General features: G+C 40.0%; 1 protein-coding gene across 4 annotated transcripts in view; it reads right to left on the bottom strand.

The window, feature by feature from the left end:
* The window catches only part of LOC140480585 (tensin-3-like), a 426,853-nt gene that overhangs the window by 117,169 nt on the left and 290,615 nt on the right, over positions 1-19,069 (bottom strand). For all 4 annotated transcript variants that reach the window (XM_072575634.1, XM_072575635.1, XM_072575636.1 and 1 more), the window contains 2 exons: positions 15,715-15,765; positions 9,940-10,062 (listed from right to left, as the gene is read on the bottom strand). In XM_072575634.1, coding sequence (XP_072431735.1) covers positions 9,940-10,062; positions 15,715-15,765 — 174 coding nt within the window. The remainder of the gene's footprint in view (positions 1-9,939; positions 10,063-15,714; positions 15,766-19,069) is intronic.

Below are 19,069 nucleotides of genomic sequence, written 5' to 3'. Positions count from 1 at the left end.
AAAACTTTCAACACAACATTCACTGGACAATTAACTGTACAAAGGTACTCCTGAGAATAACAGCACTGTTTGGAAGTGTAATTAGTTAAAGTAAACTATTTGCTTCCAACCTAAGCTAAATAGTTTTATTTGAAATTGATTATCAATTTGCTCCCATGCCAAAGTTGAAACAAAAGCAGGTAGTTTTAAGAAAATTGCCAACAGTGAGTTTTGAGAAGATTTGTAGCTGGAGTTGAGGTTCTGGATGCAAGTTTGCTCACTGAGCTGGAAGGTTTGTTTGCAGACATCACCATACTCGATAACATTATCAGTGAGCCTCCGGATGAAGCACTGGTGGCATGGCCCACTTTCGATTTGTGTGTTTAGGTAATTGTAAACAGACTGCAGAGTGACCAACAATTGAACTAACTTTCACACTGGCATCTTGGCAAGTTAACCAAGTTCAGTGTTTCGCTTCTACTCATTTTCAGCTTGATTTGGAAACAGCAGTTCATATCTTCCGAGGAGTGAGATCGGACTGCTGCTCAGGTCAAACTTTCCCCTGATTCCATGAAATAACTGCACAGAGGCCGGTATCCCCTCACCAGGTCACCCATTATCCACACGTACACAATACATGGGCTGTGACCAGCCCGCTCAGAGCCAGTCCCTAGAATGAGGACACTCTCTGAAATCTCCTGTTTATTTTTAAAATTTATTTTATTAAACAAATTACAAAACAGTTTACAAAAAACATTTACAGCTGTACACAAGAGACAGCAATTTTACAAGGGAGGGGATCAGCAAAGCCAGGCCCCAAACCCTACTGTACAATCATTTTACAGGGAGATGAGGTCAAACCTCAAATCTCAGTTCCACATATGACAAGACAGTGACAATGACATTTGTACATTAGACAATACTATTACATACAAAAGTGCAGACAATACAGACCCAGCAAGCCCCCATCCCTCCCACCTTCCCGACCACTCTAAGGCAGCCTGCCCCTACCCACCTTCCAGCTCTTGGTCCACCCCATGCCCCTTCCAGTTCTCGGTCCGCCCTGACACCTTTCGACCACCTCTAGGACAGCCCACCCCGGTACCCGCCCAGGGTGACAGCGGTCAGGACGGCCTACCCACCTTCCGGCTTCACGAACCACCCTCAGCACCTTTCGACCACCTCTGGGGCAGCCCGCCCCTGTACCTGCCTGGAGTGACAGCACTGAGGACGGCCACCTGCCTTCTGGCTCTCGGTCTGCACCTACATACCATTGGGCTCTCACCCACTCCAATGCGCCATCCGGCCAGTGGGCTATCCTGGCACACCTTCCGGCCACCTCTCGGACAGCCCGTCCCCTTTCCTGGGACGACAGTATGCAGGGTAGCCCAGAAGCCTTCCGGAACTCAGCCCGCCCCTACGCACCTTTTGGCTCTTGGCTGCTCTGACACCTTTCGACCACCTCTAGGACAGCCCGTCCCGATTACCCCTTCTCGGGACGACAGTGCTCAGAACGCCCTACCCACCATCTGGCTCTCAGGGTGACTGGCATCAGGGTGGCCTACCCACCCTCCGGCTCTCCGGGTGACAGCTTTCAGGACAACCCATGAGCCTCCCAGCTCACGGTAAGGTCTGCCAGACCCAGGGACACACAAGACAGTGCAGGTGGTAGACCCAGGAAACACCACAATATAGTTAATTACCAAAAAAACAGTCCTTTCTGGTACACAGTCCAAATCTATGCAGTCTTCAAAACATAGAATCCATTTCCAGGAAGAGTCCACTCCAGTATACAATGTGCAATGTCAGAAATAGAGTCTGCTCCAAACTGCAGAGTCCATTGTTAAAAACACAGTCCACAACCATGGGCAGAGTCCACTCCTGAAGGCAGCAAATGCACACCCCACAGCACACAGGTGTTCTGTCTCCATAGAGTCCTGTCCTGGCCCAGCCTTGGAAAACCAGGCCCACTCACAGGAACAGTACATTGTACAGGTGCAGTTAACTTGCAGGGGTTTGGTCCACTCCTGAAGGAAAGGTCTGCTGCCAAACTCCAGGATACAGCAACTGCTCACCTCCCAACCCACACACAGGTGTTCAATCTTCAGAGGCCCAGTTCCTAGAGCTAGGCCTCCCCACAGGAACAGCTCCTCTGGTGAAATATGTCTTCCACAAGGGCTCAGTCCAAAACACCAATAAAAAAGTGAAGACACATACAAAAAAAAGGAAACTAGAGTCCAAGGGCTAAGCCCTACCATAAAATTAACATTATCCTTTTCTCAAAAAGAATAACCAGCCAGTGAAACAACAACCCCCTAATGAGAACTGAGTTACACCTGAAACACATTATGTGCATCAGGAGTTCAACAATCAGCACTCACTAAAAGGAATGCCAGTTAACAAACTGGCTAAATAATTCAGCCAGTTCAAGAATCAGGTTTCCCCCTCCAAAAAAAAAGCAGAAACTCACAGTAACATACTGACTATAGCACCAGCTAGCACAGAGTCAGTCCCTAGAATGAGGATATGCTCTGAAACCTCCTGTTTATATCTGTAAGGCAGGGGCTCCCTGATTGGGACATGTTAACAACCTCAGTCAAGGATCTTTTAGTCAATGAGATCCACCTGGTCCTGGTTCCAATCACTACACCCTACATTTCTTATCAGGTCTTCCAAATCTGTTTTTACCAGAAATGTGGAGTTCAACATCCATTGGAAAGTTCCATTGAACCACAGTAGAGTTGGGGAAGACAGAATGATGACCTTTTTCAGGCACTAGTTGTGTTGTGCCAAGTTTAAAGGTCCAGTGTGAATCTCACTGAACAGGTAAGGATATGGGGTGGGCTTAGAGTGTAATTGGGGTCTCAGTTCTCAAATTACCCAGGCACTAGTGTTCTATCTCTCGAACATTTCTTGGGAAACTATCCAGTTAAGTAATTTGGAACTGCCTGAAGTATCCAAATTTAGCTTGAAGTAGAAAACTTTTATGGAATATTGCAGGAAGCCGGTGGTTTTCCCATTGTTAATTAAATCTTCTCAGATAATTCCCAGGTAGATGAGCATGTCAGGACCGCCATTGGGTCCTGGCATACAGCTCGGGTTTAATGTCCAGTCACTGATGATCCAGTGTTCAGGAGACTGGCACCATTTCTTTTAGGAAGCCATAGAATATTCTGTTACAACAACTGATCCCCTGGGAGACAGGAAAGCAACACAGGATCTGGCTGGATTAAGATGTTACTCTTCTAATATTTAACAAAACAAGGTTGCAATGACTTAAAATCTTAATTGCATGACACACGCCAACAATACAAAGAGTTTCCAACTTCAGCTCAAACCTTCTGTTATAAAAGCACTGCTTCAAACAAACACTTTCTGTCAAATCAATGAAGCCTTCCTCCTAGATTCAAAAAGATCACTATGGATTTGTGCTTTTCGAGTACAGACAGAGAAGACAAGTGTGTTACGGTGAATGGGCAAGAAGAAGCAAATATAAACCTCTCAGCCAAAAAAACTACACCATTTAGAGTAGGCAAGTTCTAACACTCAGTCCTAACCAGGTGTGAGATATCTCAATCCCATTGTTTAGAAATCTGAGGCACGTTGCCAAACATATCTTTGTTGAATGGATGTGCTCCATGCAAATTGTCCTGTAAAAGCCAATGACAGTAATAATGATTGTAAAAAAGCAGCCGAGCATTCCAGGAAAACATAACCTACTACAATAGCATTTGCCGTGTCCCTTATGTGCATCAACAGTCCTCCATTCAAAGCAATATAATTATTAAATCGGATTATCGTGCTACCAATGTTTTGTTTTCCCCCATCAATTTATTTTATTTTTATTATTCAATCTAATTTAGCTGGCTTATTCTTTCTGAAACTGACATTGCAGTTGCATTAATGGATGGGAGACTGCAATGGGAAATTCTCTGGGATTTGATGGTTTAATGTCACATAAGATAAAGAACAGTGGTGAGCATTTTCACTAGTTTTCACCACTTTGTGATGACCACCTGAATAAAAGGGAGATCTCAAGGAAAAAAGTAAAAAGAACACACCGGTTCTCATCTTATTCTTGGCCCCATCCTTAGCTATGAACTGGGGAGTAGGGGTTGGGCAAGCTAGTCACCAACAGTACATGCTGCTGAATTGCCATTCCACCAGAGAGCGTTGACCGTGAAGTACCGGCAGATTAATCAGCTTTGGAGGTATGACAGCAAACCTCAATTGTGTCCTCTCTCAATATGAAAACGCTTTTGAGTACAGGACATAAAGTCACAATAACAGACAATTGTAGCAACTTAGAAGTTGTTGATGGCAGATGACAAATCGTAAACCTTTGTGACTCATTAATGCAGTGACAAATATTCAGATTCACATTTCTTCATGATTAGTTTATATTGCATCTAACTTCACTACATCTTCTAACTTCAGTGTGGAATGACATTCACCAGAAGTCAAAGCAATTACAAAACTCAGTCGCAACTCAAAGAGAGGAGAGGCTTGAAGTTGCAGACCATTTAATTGCAGTGATCCATGCAAGTCAATTCAGAAAAGAGAACACATTGCTAAAGCAGACACCAGAACACAAGATGGAGCAGTATTCCACTAAGATCATGCTGGAGAACATGTAGCTAGTGCATATCTTATAAAACAATGCACCTCTCACATGTCACTGACTTGGAAGATGATTTGCCTGATTTTGTTACCAATTTAAATTTTTAGCAAAGCATGCCATCAAAAGTCAGTACATTCACCATCCCACACAACTATTAAATTAATGACCAGTGCATAATTTCTCACAATACAACAGGAAAACAGTTAGATTCATGCATATGTTATTGTTCTTCATGTTTGCATGAGCATGTACTCTATACTGACACTGAAAAGTTTGATGAGTGTTCAGTATTCTTGGTAGGGTTTTCCTTTTGGAGGTGTTAAATTAAAACCATAACTTCTTATTCTGTGCATTCAGATAGATGTTAATTCTACCATAGCATTTCTAAAAACAAACAACAGAATTTTCGCAGTTTGGAATTTTCTCCTTTCAATCAACATCACAGTTAAATCAAAACTCCTGCAGTTACTGGGACTTTGCAGAGAGTGAAATGGCTTCAACATTTATTTACTGAGAAAGGTCAGAAGCAAGAACTCCCAGTTTGCAGAAATGGAAACCCTACAGCATGATGACACAGCAGTGAATTACCTCTTGCTCTCCTCTTTCAAGAGTCCTAAGGATTGTTCCCTCCCAAACAGCTTGATCCACTCTCTAATTGCCTCAAACATCTTCCCTTGCAAACACAGGAGATGCAGTATCAGTCGTTTTATGTCCTCCCATCACAATGTCTTATATTCCAATTGATTGTTCTGGGTGAAAGTGATTTCCTTGTACATCTTTGAATTCAGTATACTGTATTCACAGCTCATAATTGATGCTATTCTACATTGGGGAGACCAAATGCAGATTAACTCATTCTACCATTCAGTCAACAAGCTGAGCTCAAACTTCTGGTTGATTGACATTTTATTTTATTATTAATTCTTTTATGGAATCTAGATATCTCTGCCTGGGCCAACACTTATTTCCCATCTCTAATTATCCCCAATAGTACCAACAGTGCTATTAGGAAGGGCATGCCAGGATTGAAGGAATGATGCTATAGTACCAAATCAGGATGGTGTGTAGTTAGGAGAGAACTTACAGGTTACAGTGTTACAAAGAATCTGCTGTCCTTGTGCTTTGAGTATCAGAAGTCACACTTTGAAAGGTGCTGTTGAAGGAATTTTGATGGGTTACTGCAGTGCATCTTGTGGATGCCACAAACTGCTGTCACTGTGTGTGGAATCAACATGGACAGTGTTTTGCCATGGCTCATTCAGTCTTCAGTTGCTTGTCAATGGTCACTCCCAAGATATTGTTAGTGGGGGATTCAACAGTGCTAACATCAGTAAAGGAGAGAAAGTGAGGACCGCAGATGCTGGAGATCAAAGTTGAAAAGTGTGGTGCTGGAAAAGCACAGCAGTTCAGGCAGCATCCGAGGAGCAGGAGAGTCAACGTTTCAAGCATAAGCCCTTCATCAGGAAAGTGGCGGAGGGCGCTGAGAGATAAATAGAAGGCTGGGCTCAAGGTGGTTGGGACGGTGATGGGTAGATGCAGGTGGGTGTGATAGGGATAGTGATAGGTCAAAGGGGACGGTGGAGCGGATAGGTGGAAAGGCAGATGGACAGGTAGGACAGTTCAAATGTCTGTCTTATTCTGGTCTCTTTATGGCTCAATCTCATATTGTTCTAAGCTCAAGGCAAACATGAAAACTACATTTCACCCCTCATTTAAGCATTTTACAACCTTCAGAACTCAACACCGAATTCAACAATTTCAGATCCTATCCTTTGTTCACTTTTTCCTTTGACATAAAGCAGCTGTTAGCAAACACTTTGCTATTACCATTTACATCTCCTTGAGAGCTATCATTTGGTTCTTTCCTTGTCCCACGACTGTTCCTTCCTGCCTTACACAAATTTTTTTTGTCATTTGATCACCACTGCTCACTACCCTATTTCAGACATTCCCTTTTGTTCCTTTCTCCCCTTCCATCTTTCCTGTCTCCATAATTGCTTCAAACTGTTATTTTTCTAGTATTTTTCATTCTGGTGGCAAGTCACAGACTTGAAACATTAACTTTATCCTTCTCTCCACAGATGCTGCTCCATCAATTAAGTACTTCTAGCATTTTGATGCCACTAAATGATGAATGCGTAATTCCATCTAGACCTTGCACAACTACAAAGAGAAAGTTTATTCCTCCAATATTCTCTTCCAAGAAAATTGATCTAACTTGTCACATGAATAACGCAGAAAAGTGAAGCAAGCACATGTTTTGTAATAATCGAACAAAGACATATATAGACATATAAACAAGTTTGAAGATTTTGAATTTGATATCTCATAATTAAACTTAATTTAGGTGCGTACAGTTAAACTCATGTAGAAGAACATCTTGACCTTTATTTAACAGGTCATTCTACTCTGCCGAATATTGGTTTAATTTCAAAACCTGCACAAGGACAATGCATTGCCAAGTTTTCTCAGCTATGTACTGTGACTACATTACTGTAACCCACATTCTATTCTGCAGTTGTGCTATCAAAAACTGTAGATTATACAATGACATTTCCAAAGCACTTTCTGTAGAAATAAAGGGTTTCTAAAGATCCAATTTTTTTTGGAAAAAATTGTAGCACACCCACATATCTGCAAAGTGAACAGTTATTAGTCCTATAGGCAACAGTTATTAGTGTTAATAATTTGAAAACTTGAGATTGACTGATTTTTATTAGGCAAAGTTATAGAGACAGAATGGAGCAAAAGTATGTGTCATCCATTAAAATGCTGGAACAGGCTTAAGGGCATGCATGCCCTACTCCAGTTATTGGGTTTTCCTGACATAATTACTGTACTTGAGGATTTAATGGTTAAAAAATTGCCACTGCCAGATGGGTCTCCCATACAAGACACACAGGAAGGGATTTGCTCAAGAAATTCATTTCTCATTATTCAATTTCAATGCTCTGTTGCGTAAAGGCAGTCCACAATGCTCCATGAAATCATACGAACTGTTGCTAGCCTGTTCCCAGTTAATTGAACCCGACTGGATTGATTGCTACAATACATTTTTGGAGAGATGAAATTTAGATGGTGAAAGGGAGGAGGGAAATTAGCTGTAGGTTCTCATGAATGACCAACACTCAGAGATGCCAATTAGAAAGCGCTGTCTGTGTGCAGACTATAAAGCTTGACAGGGATGTCCATTTCATTGAAACATTCATCAATGGATACAAATGAAGATGACTAAAATGTGTGCAAAAGCATAAACCACTCTACAGAGAAGGGAAAAGGAGTATAAAACAAAGAACTTGAGAAGGTGTTGCTTTAAGATTCATGAGTCTTCTCTCAGTAATGAGTCAGATAATGTTACCACTCAGTACGGAACTGTAAGTTTTAGAAATGAAGGGATCGCGGAATCTACCAAAAGTATTCTGCTCATTTTCTTTTCGGAAAAAGTGTGACAAGTAGAATAACACTCACTGTAGTTCAGATTTTAAAATGACCAATACTATATAGAGTCATAGGGTTATACAGCATGAAAACAGACCCTTTGGTCCAATTTATCTGTGCCGATCAGATATCCTAAATTAATCTAGTCGCATTTGCCAGCATTTGGGCCTATCACTTCATCCAGATTCTTTTTAAAATGTTGTAACCGTATCAGCTTCCACCACTTCATCTGGCAGTTCATTCCATTCACGCACCACCCTCTACACGAGAAAATTGGCCCTTAGGTCCCTTTTAGTTCTTTTCCCCCCCTCACCTTAAACCTATTACTTCAATATAAAACAAAATACATTGATGTTGAACTTGCACTTTTGCAGTATTGTTTATCAGTTTATGAAATGCAAAACCAATGCAGAAACTAACTGATGAGCAAATGAATCATTCACCTCTTCGCCCTAATCCGACAGATATGGTCAGGTATAGCTTGTCACTTGTTGTAAGTGACTCCTCTGGCACTAGAGTCCAAAACTGGGACCTTGAATGGAGTATAACCATAGACCTAATCAGTGCTTAAAAAAAATTCTTACTTTTCCTCAAAATATGGTGGAACTGACAAAGAAAAATGAGAGCAAAACCAAAAGCAAAATGCAAATGGTCCAAAACATTTTATCATGAGTTTCACAAGTTAAAATGTCTTGAGTTTCACATCCAGTAAAGTGATTGATTTTCAAAAGCTTTTGATCACAATCCTTTATATCCTGGATATATAATCCCAAACTACATTTGCTTGAAAAGAGCCAAAAAAGATAAACGCAATTGATTTTAGAAAGTTTTTTTCTTCCTTCGCTGACTTGTGATTTGTGTTTGGATAAGGTTGCACAATTGTTAGCAGCCAAGCAATACTTTACCAAAAGGTCATTATTCATAAACCTTGACATTCAATTACAATAGTCTTTAAGCCATCCTGATCCATTCCCTATACAGGTATGCTTTGCAGCATGCCAACCAGGGAGAAGAACCCAGGCAACATTCCTTGCACTTTGCCTGATAATACAGAAATCACTTATGCCGTCTCTGCATCCAACCCACCCAACTCACTCTCTATTCGCCTAAAACCTGAAATCAACTATATCATCACGGACTAAGGATCAAACCCAGTTTAGTAAACCACAAATTGCTTTTATTCACTACACTGAGGGATCTTGTACCAGGACTAGGCAATACATTATGTGCTACTCCTTTCATCTTGGAAACCTTGCTTTGAGAACAGCAAGAGGAATTATGCTGCTTTTTTCCTGTGGAATCTGTAAAGATCCAACAGAAAATAAGATTGTGTTACCTCAAATCAATTTTTGAAGCTACAGGTTCCCAGCATAATCCTATTCACAATCTGCCACCTACTGGGGCTAAGTCTATAATATTGCTCAAAGTAGTCACAATAACGATTATGAGAATGGAAGTACTTTTCTGAGCTTGTCATTGAGGCAATATCAGTAAAATAGTGCAAAGAAAACATTACCCTGTATCAAACCATTCTCTCGTTCAGCTCAGAAAAATACAACAGTAACTACAATCAGTTCAAAGTCAAATTCTACTTCACAGAATTAGCATCCCTCAGACAACAAATGCAACTGCACTATTGAGAGGCTTTTTCCTGTTTTCAAAACAGTCATGCTTATAATCTTTGAATTATATTGCCCATTCAAAAGAAGGCAAGTTATTTTTGTAGCATGATAGAAAATATCCTTTTCAAGTCCAGTGAAGGGTCTTCAGGTATTCAAGAACTCTGATCTGACCTGATCAAACTTTATAAGACAAAAGACGATGTTCACAAAGTAAATGATTATGTATTAACATGAAAGAGTTAGGCATAAGAGTGCAGTAGCAGTGTGGAATATGCTTACCCTGCAATGGATAACCACCACATGAAGTGGGTCACTGTTTATCCATGTCTCCATAGATTTGCATATGGTACACATTTTATCTAGTGGTGGCGCATGAAGGTCAGGCCAACCTACATCCATCACCTGAAACATGAAGCAAATTTTAGTTTCTCAAGAGTTAACAAAAGACATCTGGTAAATTAGTTTTTAAAGACTGTGTGTCTTGTTTTAAAGCAAAACTTCATTTTTCAGAGTTGAATCTCAAAATTAGGAAAATTGAAGATGCTTATCCATCAAATTCATCGTAAAATTGGTCATCACAGAGGAACTAACAATGTTACAAACAATGTTTGCAGAACATTTAAAACTTTTAATATTTTCAGGCAACGATATAATTGCCATGTCTGCAATTTATGTGATTTGGAATATATGAGTATTCAACTTTCTCCAAATGTGAAGTAATGAATGACAAAGATAAAAGCACTTGTTTCTTTCAACGATTTGGCAACTACAACCATTACTTCCGACAAACAGCTGCTTTTCTAAAGAACCACTTTGAATTTTAAAAAAAATTAATGTTGAACCACATTTGTATGGGCAGACCCATGTGAACCCTTGTCTATCTAAAATGGATTTTAAAAAAAGCATGCATTCCCAATGAAACTAATAGGAATTCCTAAAACATGTGGTTTTAACCAATTTGATCACCAGTTGAACAAAACGGAAGTTTCTGAAATTCTTAGATTAAAAAGAGTAAAAGTCAGTGCAACAAGGGAACTATTAAAACAATGATAATAGGTTGAGGTTAATGGGCTGTTAAAGGAAAACAGAACATAAAACCTTAAAAGCTCAGCGAGGAAACTTATAGCCAAACTTACGGTAACTTATAGCAAATGAATAAAACTGACCTGGAAAAACCACAGGGTTAAAAGGATCAAAAATTATGAAATATTTTCAAAACAGAAAGTTGGCAAAAAGTAGAGTGTTAACATTAGGGATAATAGCCATATGGTTGATGCAACTGCAAATGGTCATAAAAGAAAACAGTATATATCAGACATGTATCTGGAGAAACAAAGGAACTGAGTGACATGTAAGAATGTACAAATGAGAAGCTGAACAGTAAAATGTAAGGCTCCTCTGGGATTCCCAGGCCTCTTGTTCCTAAATTTCTAACATTCCTATGAGAATATGAGAGGCATTCTCACAAATGAGAATGTTCAATTTCTCTCCTCTTATTTCACCAATGAGAGATTGGAAAGGGTGTAATAGCTTAAACCATATACAGTTCCATTTTCCCCATCAATTGCAACCCATTCAATTACTCCAGCAGAAGCACATTCTTCAGTGGACGTTATTTAATGATGTATATGAAGAACTGCCAAAATGAAAATGAAAATGTGGAGATCAAAGGGCCAAAGAAGTGATTAAAATAATACCATAGGCATAAATGGCAAGTCATTTTTATGTAAAATATCATTAAAAGAGGGATCAAAAGTTCTTAATCACGCCATCCAGGACTAATTAGTGTGCAGCATGAGGCATACACTGCTATGCCAATACCTTCAGGGTTCAGAAATCTTCTGTGACATAATTATATTGCATGATCCACATCCCAAAAAGGGAAAGCCGCCCAGGGGATAATTTTTAATCTAGAATCCTGCTGATCAATTGTAACTTTTCAAATTAATGTTTGGGGATGGGAAAATGTGATTTCATGTTGTTGGCTTAATTTGAAGACAGTTTCTTCAGTGGTTCCATTTGTTGCAGCCTCTCAGGTAGAACTGAAGTCTGTTTTTTAGGGAGTGGGTGGAAAGTGGCACCATTGTGAAAACAATTGATGAAACCGTGGAAACATACGTGTTGTCATAAAGAACTTTGGCTTCAACAAGCAAAGAGATGTTTGGGCTGGTTCCCTAGTCTGCTTCCAAAATAGGCAAATTGCAAAAGATTTGAGGGCAGTGACAAATAATACAATAATAGAGATCTGCATCATGAAGTGTAAAATAAACATAGCGCTCTGCAGCACATCTGAAAGCTGCAAAGTAATTTATAAGTCAAAATCAATGACAATACCAGCTCATGTATGAACATAGGTGAGAACGAACAATAGTGACGGGGTGAATAGTGACCGATTTTATAGGGGCAGCTTGAGCTAACTTTCATCCAGCATCATTACAGGATATATGCCCCAAAGTCCTCAGACATTTTTAAAATGTCTTCATCTACAGGATGTGAACATCATTGGTTAGGCCAGTATTTATTTCCCATCCCCAAGTCCCCTTGAGAAGACAATGCTGAGTTGCTTTCTTGAAGCATTGAAATCCATGTGGCGTAGGGACGCTCATACTACTACTACGGCAGAATGTCCAAGATTTTGACTCAGTGACATCAAAGGAATGACAAAGTAGTCCTAAATCATGATGATGCCATGGAGGGGAAGTTGCAGACGGCTCTATTCCCATGTATCTAATGCTCTAGGTGGTTGAGATTGTGGGTTTGCAAGGTGCTGCCTGAGAAGCCTTGGTATATTACTGTTTTGTGACTTGTAGAAGGTACACACTGCTGCCAGTGTCCATGTTTCGTAAAGGGAGAGAACACTGAAGGTGGGGGGTGTAATGCCAATCAAGCAGCTGTTTTGCCCTCAATGGTGCCAAACTTAAGTGTTATTAGAGGTGTACTCATCAAGCCAGTTGGAGAGGATTCCATCTCTCTTCTACCTTGTGTCTTGTTGATTATGGATAGTCACTGAGGAGCTAATGCAGTATTCATAGCCTCTGATCTGCGTTTGTTGCCATTGTATTTATATGGCAAGTCCAGTTCAGCTTCTGGTCAATGGTAATCCTCAAGATGTTTAGTGATGGCAATGCCACAAAATGTCATGAGGAGATTGTTAGTGATCATCATTGCCTGGCATTTGTGTGATGAGAATATCACCTGTCAACCCAAGCCTGAATAACATTAACACAATTGCTTAAATGCTGGCAAAAGAAACTAGATTTATTTATGATATTTGGTTGGCATGGATGAATTGGACCAAAGAGTCTGTTTCCTTGCTGTACAGCTCTATGACTCTATCTGATTGGTGCTGATAGAGTCAATCATCAGCAAATATCCCCACTTCTGACCTTACGATGGAGGAAGGTTGTTAAGAAGCAGCTTAATATAGCTCAGCCTAGGACAATACCCTGAGGAACTCCTGCAGAGATGTTCTGTAGCTGAGATGACTGATCTCCAAAAAAGATAACCATCTTCTTTTGTGCCAGATATGATTCCAACCAGCATGAAAGCTTTCTCCCTAATTTCCACTAACACCAGTTTTACAAGGACTTCTTGATGCCTCACTCAAAAGCAACCTTGATGTCAATTTTCACCTCCCTTCTGGAATTTAGCTCTTTCATCTATGTTTGAAGCAAGGCTGTAATGAGGTCAGGAGCTGAATGGCCCTGGCAGAACCCAAACTATGTGTCAGTGGGCAGGTTATTGCTGAGTAACTACTGCTTGCTAGCACTTCAACGTCACTTTCAATCATTTGGTTGACTACAAGTAAATTTGACAGTAACTGGTAAGGGTGACTTTATTCCACATTTTGTGGCCATGTCATACCTGGGCAATTTGCCACATTGCCATTATTTTAGCTGAACCAGAACAGGTTGTCCGGGGGTGGTGGTAATTTCTGGGGGACAAGTTTTCAGATTATGTCACAGTCTTTGCAGGAACCAGTGCCTTCAGCTGTTTCTTGATATCATGTGGAGTGAATTAACTCAAGACTGCAACTGTGATGCCGGGGAGCTCAAGGGGAGGCAGGATGGTTCTTTCACTTGGCACTTTTGCTTGAAAATGATTGCAAATACGTCAGCCTCGTCTTTCACACTGATATTAGGATGGGGATATTTGTTGAATTATCCATCACCACTCATGACTGGATGAGCAAGACTGCAGAGCTTAGATCTGATCCGTCGTTTGCAGGATTGTTTTGCTCTTTCTATTATGAAATGCTGCCACTGTCTGGCATTCAAGCCAGACCTTCATCAGGTTGACACTGGCATCTCTTGTTTTTTTAATATTCTTGCTGCAGTTCCTGGAACACCCTCCTGCACATTTCATTGAACCAAGGTTGATTATCCAATTTGATGGTCAAGGTAGAGTGGGGAATATGCCAGGCCATAAGGTTACAGATTGTATTAAAGTAGAATTCTTTTGGGGCTGATGGCCCAGTGCATCGCGTGGATGCCCAGTTTTGATTTGCTAGCTCTGTTTGAAAGCAGCCCCGTTATGCAAGCTGGCCATGCTACAAAACCCAATGGAAAGTATCCTCAGTGTTAGGTCGGATCTTCATTCCCTTGGTGTCAGGTGATCACTCCTACAAAGAACTGTCAAGGGAAAGATACTTCTGTGACAGGTAAATTGGTGATGGTAATTTAGGTAGATTTCTTTTTTCCTCTTGTTAATTCTCTCATAAAGTACCACAGGCCCAGGCTTGCAGCTATGTCCTTTAGGACTTGACTAGCTCAGTCAGTAGCAGCATTACCAAGCTAAATCTGGGTGATGAACATTGAAGATGCCCATAGATTTTGTGTCCTAGCCATCTTCAGCGTTTCGCCCAGGAAGAGTACTAACTCAAGAGCTGAAGGAGGGGGTTGCTGGTACTCAGCAGGTGGTTTCTTTGTCATCTTTGACCTTCTTTTATTAGGCATCTTGAGGTCCATAGTGAATTTTGAAGACTCCCAGGTCAACTCCCTTTCAATTGTGTAGCACTGGGCCATAATTTCTGGTTGGTCTTCTTGCCAATCTCACAGGACTTGGCCAGTGTATTGGATGTAGAATTACTAACCAAAGCACTCATTACAGATAACGCCAAGTGGTTGCTTGACTGGTTTCTGGAATTTCTCTCCTAATTTTGCCACAAGCCCCCAGATGTTAATGAGGAGGGCTTTGCTGGTCAATAATGCTGGGATTGCCATTGCCATTTCCATTTCCATTTCCAGTCCCTCGGTCAGTGCCAGGTGACCTGATGCACCACTTAGTGGCACGCACTTCTTAGACACTATTAATTCAGAATGTCGTTCTGTCCAGAAATAAAACTGGAGCATTGATTTTCCTATTTTTCAAACAAGGCAGATAAGAAAAAGCCTAAAAAAGCTTCCATAGTAAACCGTTAGACATAGGTAAAACTAAGTCAGCACTGCTGCTTAACAAAACAAGATTATTATACAAAAACATATTCCAATTAATTAGGCTGCTCATATTAAACATTTAATGCTGGGAAAAAGTTGCTTATTTCATAATGATATCTTCTTGCATATTACAATGGAGAGTTAATATTCTCTACATTTAACTTCATAATCTTACTTTTTTTCAAAGACTATTTAAGACGGTTTTTCAGCTTGTCAAAAGTGTAAATGTAAACAAGCAAATGAAGTGGTGGTGAATAAATTGTTATGGATTCATGATAAATGGTGAGGAATCTCAAATGCAGCATAAACATCAGTATGAACCGGTTGAGCCAAATGGCTTTCAGAGCCATACTGTATATCTTGAGTGATATGACCTCTTTGACAATGGTCCAATAAATGAGAAAATGTAAAACTCAACAGACAGAATGCAGGTTTAAGTTAACCAAATGCATTAAACGCAAAAACAGAAGTGATTCTATACATTGATAAACAGCATTACAAAGTTACAGCATGTCAGTCACGTGATATGATACAGTATTGAAATTAAGGTTTGGGATCTTTTGAACAGAGATTAGACACGCATAAAACCATACTATAGAAAAATAAAGCAATGCTGTACCTTGGAGTTAAGCTTGACAAGGTCATATCTCCTTTCAGAAAGGTTGAATACCTGCAGAAAACAAAGGACTAAATTGGTCAATAAATTTCGCAAAGTGATAATATTTTACGAGTATTTGTAAAGCTTAAAAGTGGCCAATGGTTCAATTGAAAAGACTATTGAATATAATGTGGTAATTTGATAGACAACTCAAAATATTTCTTATTTCTGAACCATCTATGCATTGGTTTATTCATCAAAACATTATTTTTTGCCATTTATGCCAGACAATTATTATTATTATCATTTATGCCAGACAATTTTAACTCAACGGAAACTGCTATTAACTTAAAGATTATTCGTAACCATAAGAATTCTGATTTAATCCATTATTTTCTGTATGATGTTTACCATAGACATTCTATAAAAACACACCGTGGAGAGTCATCTATTATTATTTTACAATTCTCCAAATTTTTTGACTAATTATACTTTGAATCATATAGCTCAGACAAGGCCTTTCAGCCCATCAAGCCTGCACCAACTAAACTACTCGAAATTTGCCCAAATCTCAGTTTCCAGCACTTGCTCATAGCTGTGAATGTTATGACATTTCAAATGCTCATCCAAATGCCTTTTAAAGGTTGTGAGTTTTCCTGTCTCAACTATCCTCTCTAAAAATGTTTTTCCTCAAATGCCCCCAAAACCTCCTCCCTATCCCCTATCACCTTAAAATATGCCCCCTTGTTATTAACCCTTCAACTAAGTCAAACAGTTGCTTTCTATCCACTTTGTCCATGCCCCTTATAATGTTATTCACCTCAATAAGGTCTCCTTTCAATCTTCTCTGCTCCACAGAAAACAACTTGTGCTTATCCATGCTCTATTTGCAGCTGCAACGCTCCACCCCAGGCAACATCCTGATGAATCTTCTCTGCACCCATTCCAATGCATTCACCCCCTCCCTATAATGGGGTGACCAGAACTTCACATATTACTCCAACAATGGCCTAACCAAATTCCTGTACAGCTTCAACATAACCTTCTAGCTCTTATAATCTATGCCATGGCTAACATAAAGGCAAGTGTCCCATATGCCTTGTTAATATCCTATTAACCTGTCCAGCCGCATTCAAGAATCTGAGGACAAACACCCCAAGATCCCTATGTTCTCTGAGTTTCTTCGTGTCCGACTTCTAGACACTCCCCTTCAAATAGTATTCCATAAAATGTGAGCTCTTTCAAATGAGGTAGCAGGCTAAAGCACATAAATACACACATTTTGTTGGGTTGCAGGTCACTTATTACAGTGCAGGATTTCAAATGGCAACTGAGAACTCATGCCAAGAAGACAGTCCCTTCTCAATCTCAATGGCAATCTCTTTCTCACCGCAGTGCAACTAATTTGCTTTTACTGTAGAGACATCATAGCAGATACTGCTCATCTCAAGTAGTTTTCCAGTTTCTTTTAAACTCCAAACATTCTCCTTCTGTTACTTCACATTCTCAGAGCACTGAAATGAAGATCCATAGTTCAGTCTCTTTCTTGAACTCATCCTTTCCCAAGCATCATAACTGAGAGTCTATTTAGCTTCCATTGTCTTTCACTGCTCATCCAGTCCTCAGGATATCAGATCCCAAGTTTACTCTTACCTGCTCATTACTGTATCATTTGAATCACATTATGGCCGGGCTGGATGATGTGCTGGCTACAAAATATAATTTTATTTTGAAAACTAAAGTGCAAGTGTACCATTGGTCGATATGGTATTTGACCGTATGTTTCACAGAGCATAGCAACTTGGCAATGGAAACTATTTCAAATCATCACCTAAAGGTGTACCAGGCACCACAGATACTGGAGTCTCCAATGCAACAAATGTCACACATGCCAACTCAAATAGAAAATAGTGATTTGTGTTTACTGAAGCTGTTACTTTTATTACAGCTGACTGGAACCATTATTTTTCAGGGATTTTAATTACTCAATTGCCAATTTCTTTAAATTTGAGAGTTCGAACATTCCACTAAAATAGATATTTTATGTCAAACACAGTGTACTTTAACTTAGGTTGTTGCTGAAGTGAGCAAACCTTGACAGCTGCATTCTATTAGTGCCTTTTCGCTGGGGCTGTTTTCCTGGAGTGTCGGAGGCTGAGGGGTGACCTTATAGAGGTTTACAAAATTATGAGGGGTATGGATAGGGTAAATAGACAAAGTCTTCTCCCTGGGATCGGGGAGTACAGAACTAGAGGGCATAGGTTTAGGGTGAGAGGGGAAACATATAAAAGAGACCTAAGGGACAACTTTTTCACGCAGAGGGTGGTACGTGTGTGGAATGAGCTGCCAGAGGATGTGGAGAAGGCTGGTACAATTGCAACATTTAAGGGACATTTGGATGGGTATATGAATAGGAAGGGTTGAGGGATATAGGCTGGGTGCTGGCAGGTGGGACTAGATTGGGTTGGGATATCTGGTCGGTGTGGACAGGTTGGACCGGAAGGTCTGTTTCCATACTGTACATCTCTATGACTCTAAACAGGAAGCCAATTATAAAACAAATAAGCCGTACAGGACTTTCACGACAAAACACTAGGCAAGTTGTGTTAATCATGTAGTATTAGCACTTCACAATTTTTAAAAGGCAAGTAAATGAGTTGCTCTGCTAAAAGCATCCATTTTAACTATAACCTTCATATTGTAGCTGCAATGTTGGAAAGTATCCTGATGCAGTAGGTACACACTGCAATTTGAAACAAATATTTTTGTTTATGCACAATGATGTGTGTGTGTAAAACATATACACAATAATGAAGCTGCAACATACTATAGTTGTAAGTGTCTGTGCACATGGCAAAACTAACTTGCACATTAACTAGAAAATACAAGCTTACTATAACACATTATAATATTAATACAGGTGTAAAATATTCAATGAAGTAACCAACCACTGAATATTTTCAAAGTGAACAGCCATGGGCAATGTAGAGAGGACAAGGACTTCAACTGAAATTGCGAACTTTAAATCTGAATGTGCATATTCCAAACTGATAATTTTTTTTTTAAAAACCTGTACATCAAGACGATGGTCAGTTACAGAATCAGCATGTGTGATGAAGAAGATTGCTGCAACATCATGTCAGCCAAATAGGGTGAATCGTGTTACACACAAAAGTCAACCCCTTTCTGAGCTCATCCGAAGTGCCACTGATTACACTGACAAGAACATCTCAAGTTCAATTCCTAATCTATGCAGAAATAGTTGTTCTCAGCAAGGGCAAGTATTTAATAAGTGCCCCTTGGCTCAGTAGAGAAGAAAGAATTGATTGGCTCTCTAGTAATTCTGTTGCACAGTGCTTGTATGCGAATACTGGTT

Source organism: Chiloscyllium punctatum, chromosome 8, assembly GCF_047496795.1.
Source record: "Chiloscyllium punctatum isolate Juve2018m chromosome 8, sChiPun1.3, whole genome shotgun sequence".
In the NCBI taxonomy this organism is placed as follows: Eukaryota; Metazoa; Chordata; class Chondrichthyes; order Orectolobiformes; family Hemiscylliidae; genus Chiloscyllium; species Chiloscyllium punctatum.
The sequence above is the reverse complement of the archived record's forward strand: the minus strand, read 5'-3'. Positions and strand labels throughout refer to the sequence as shown.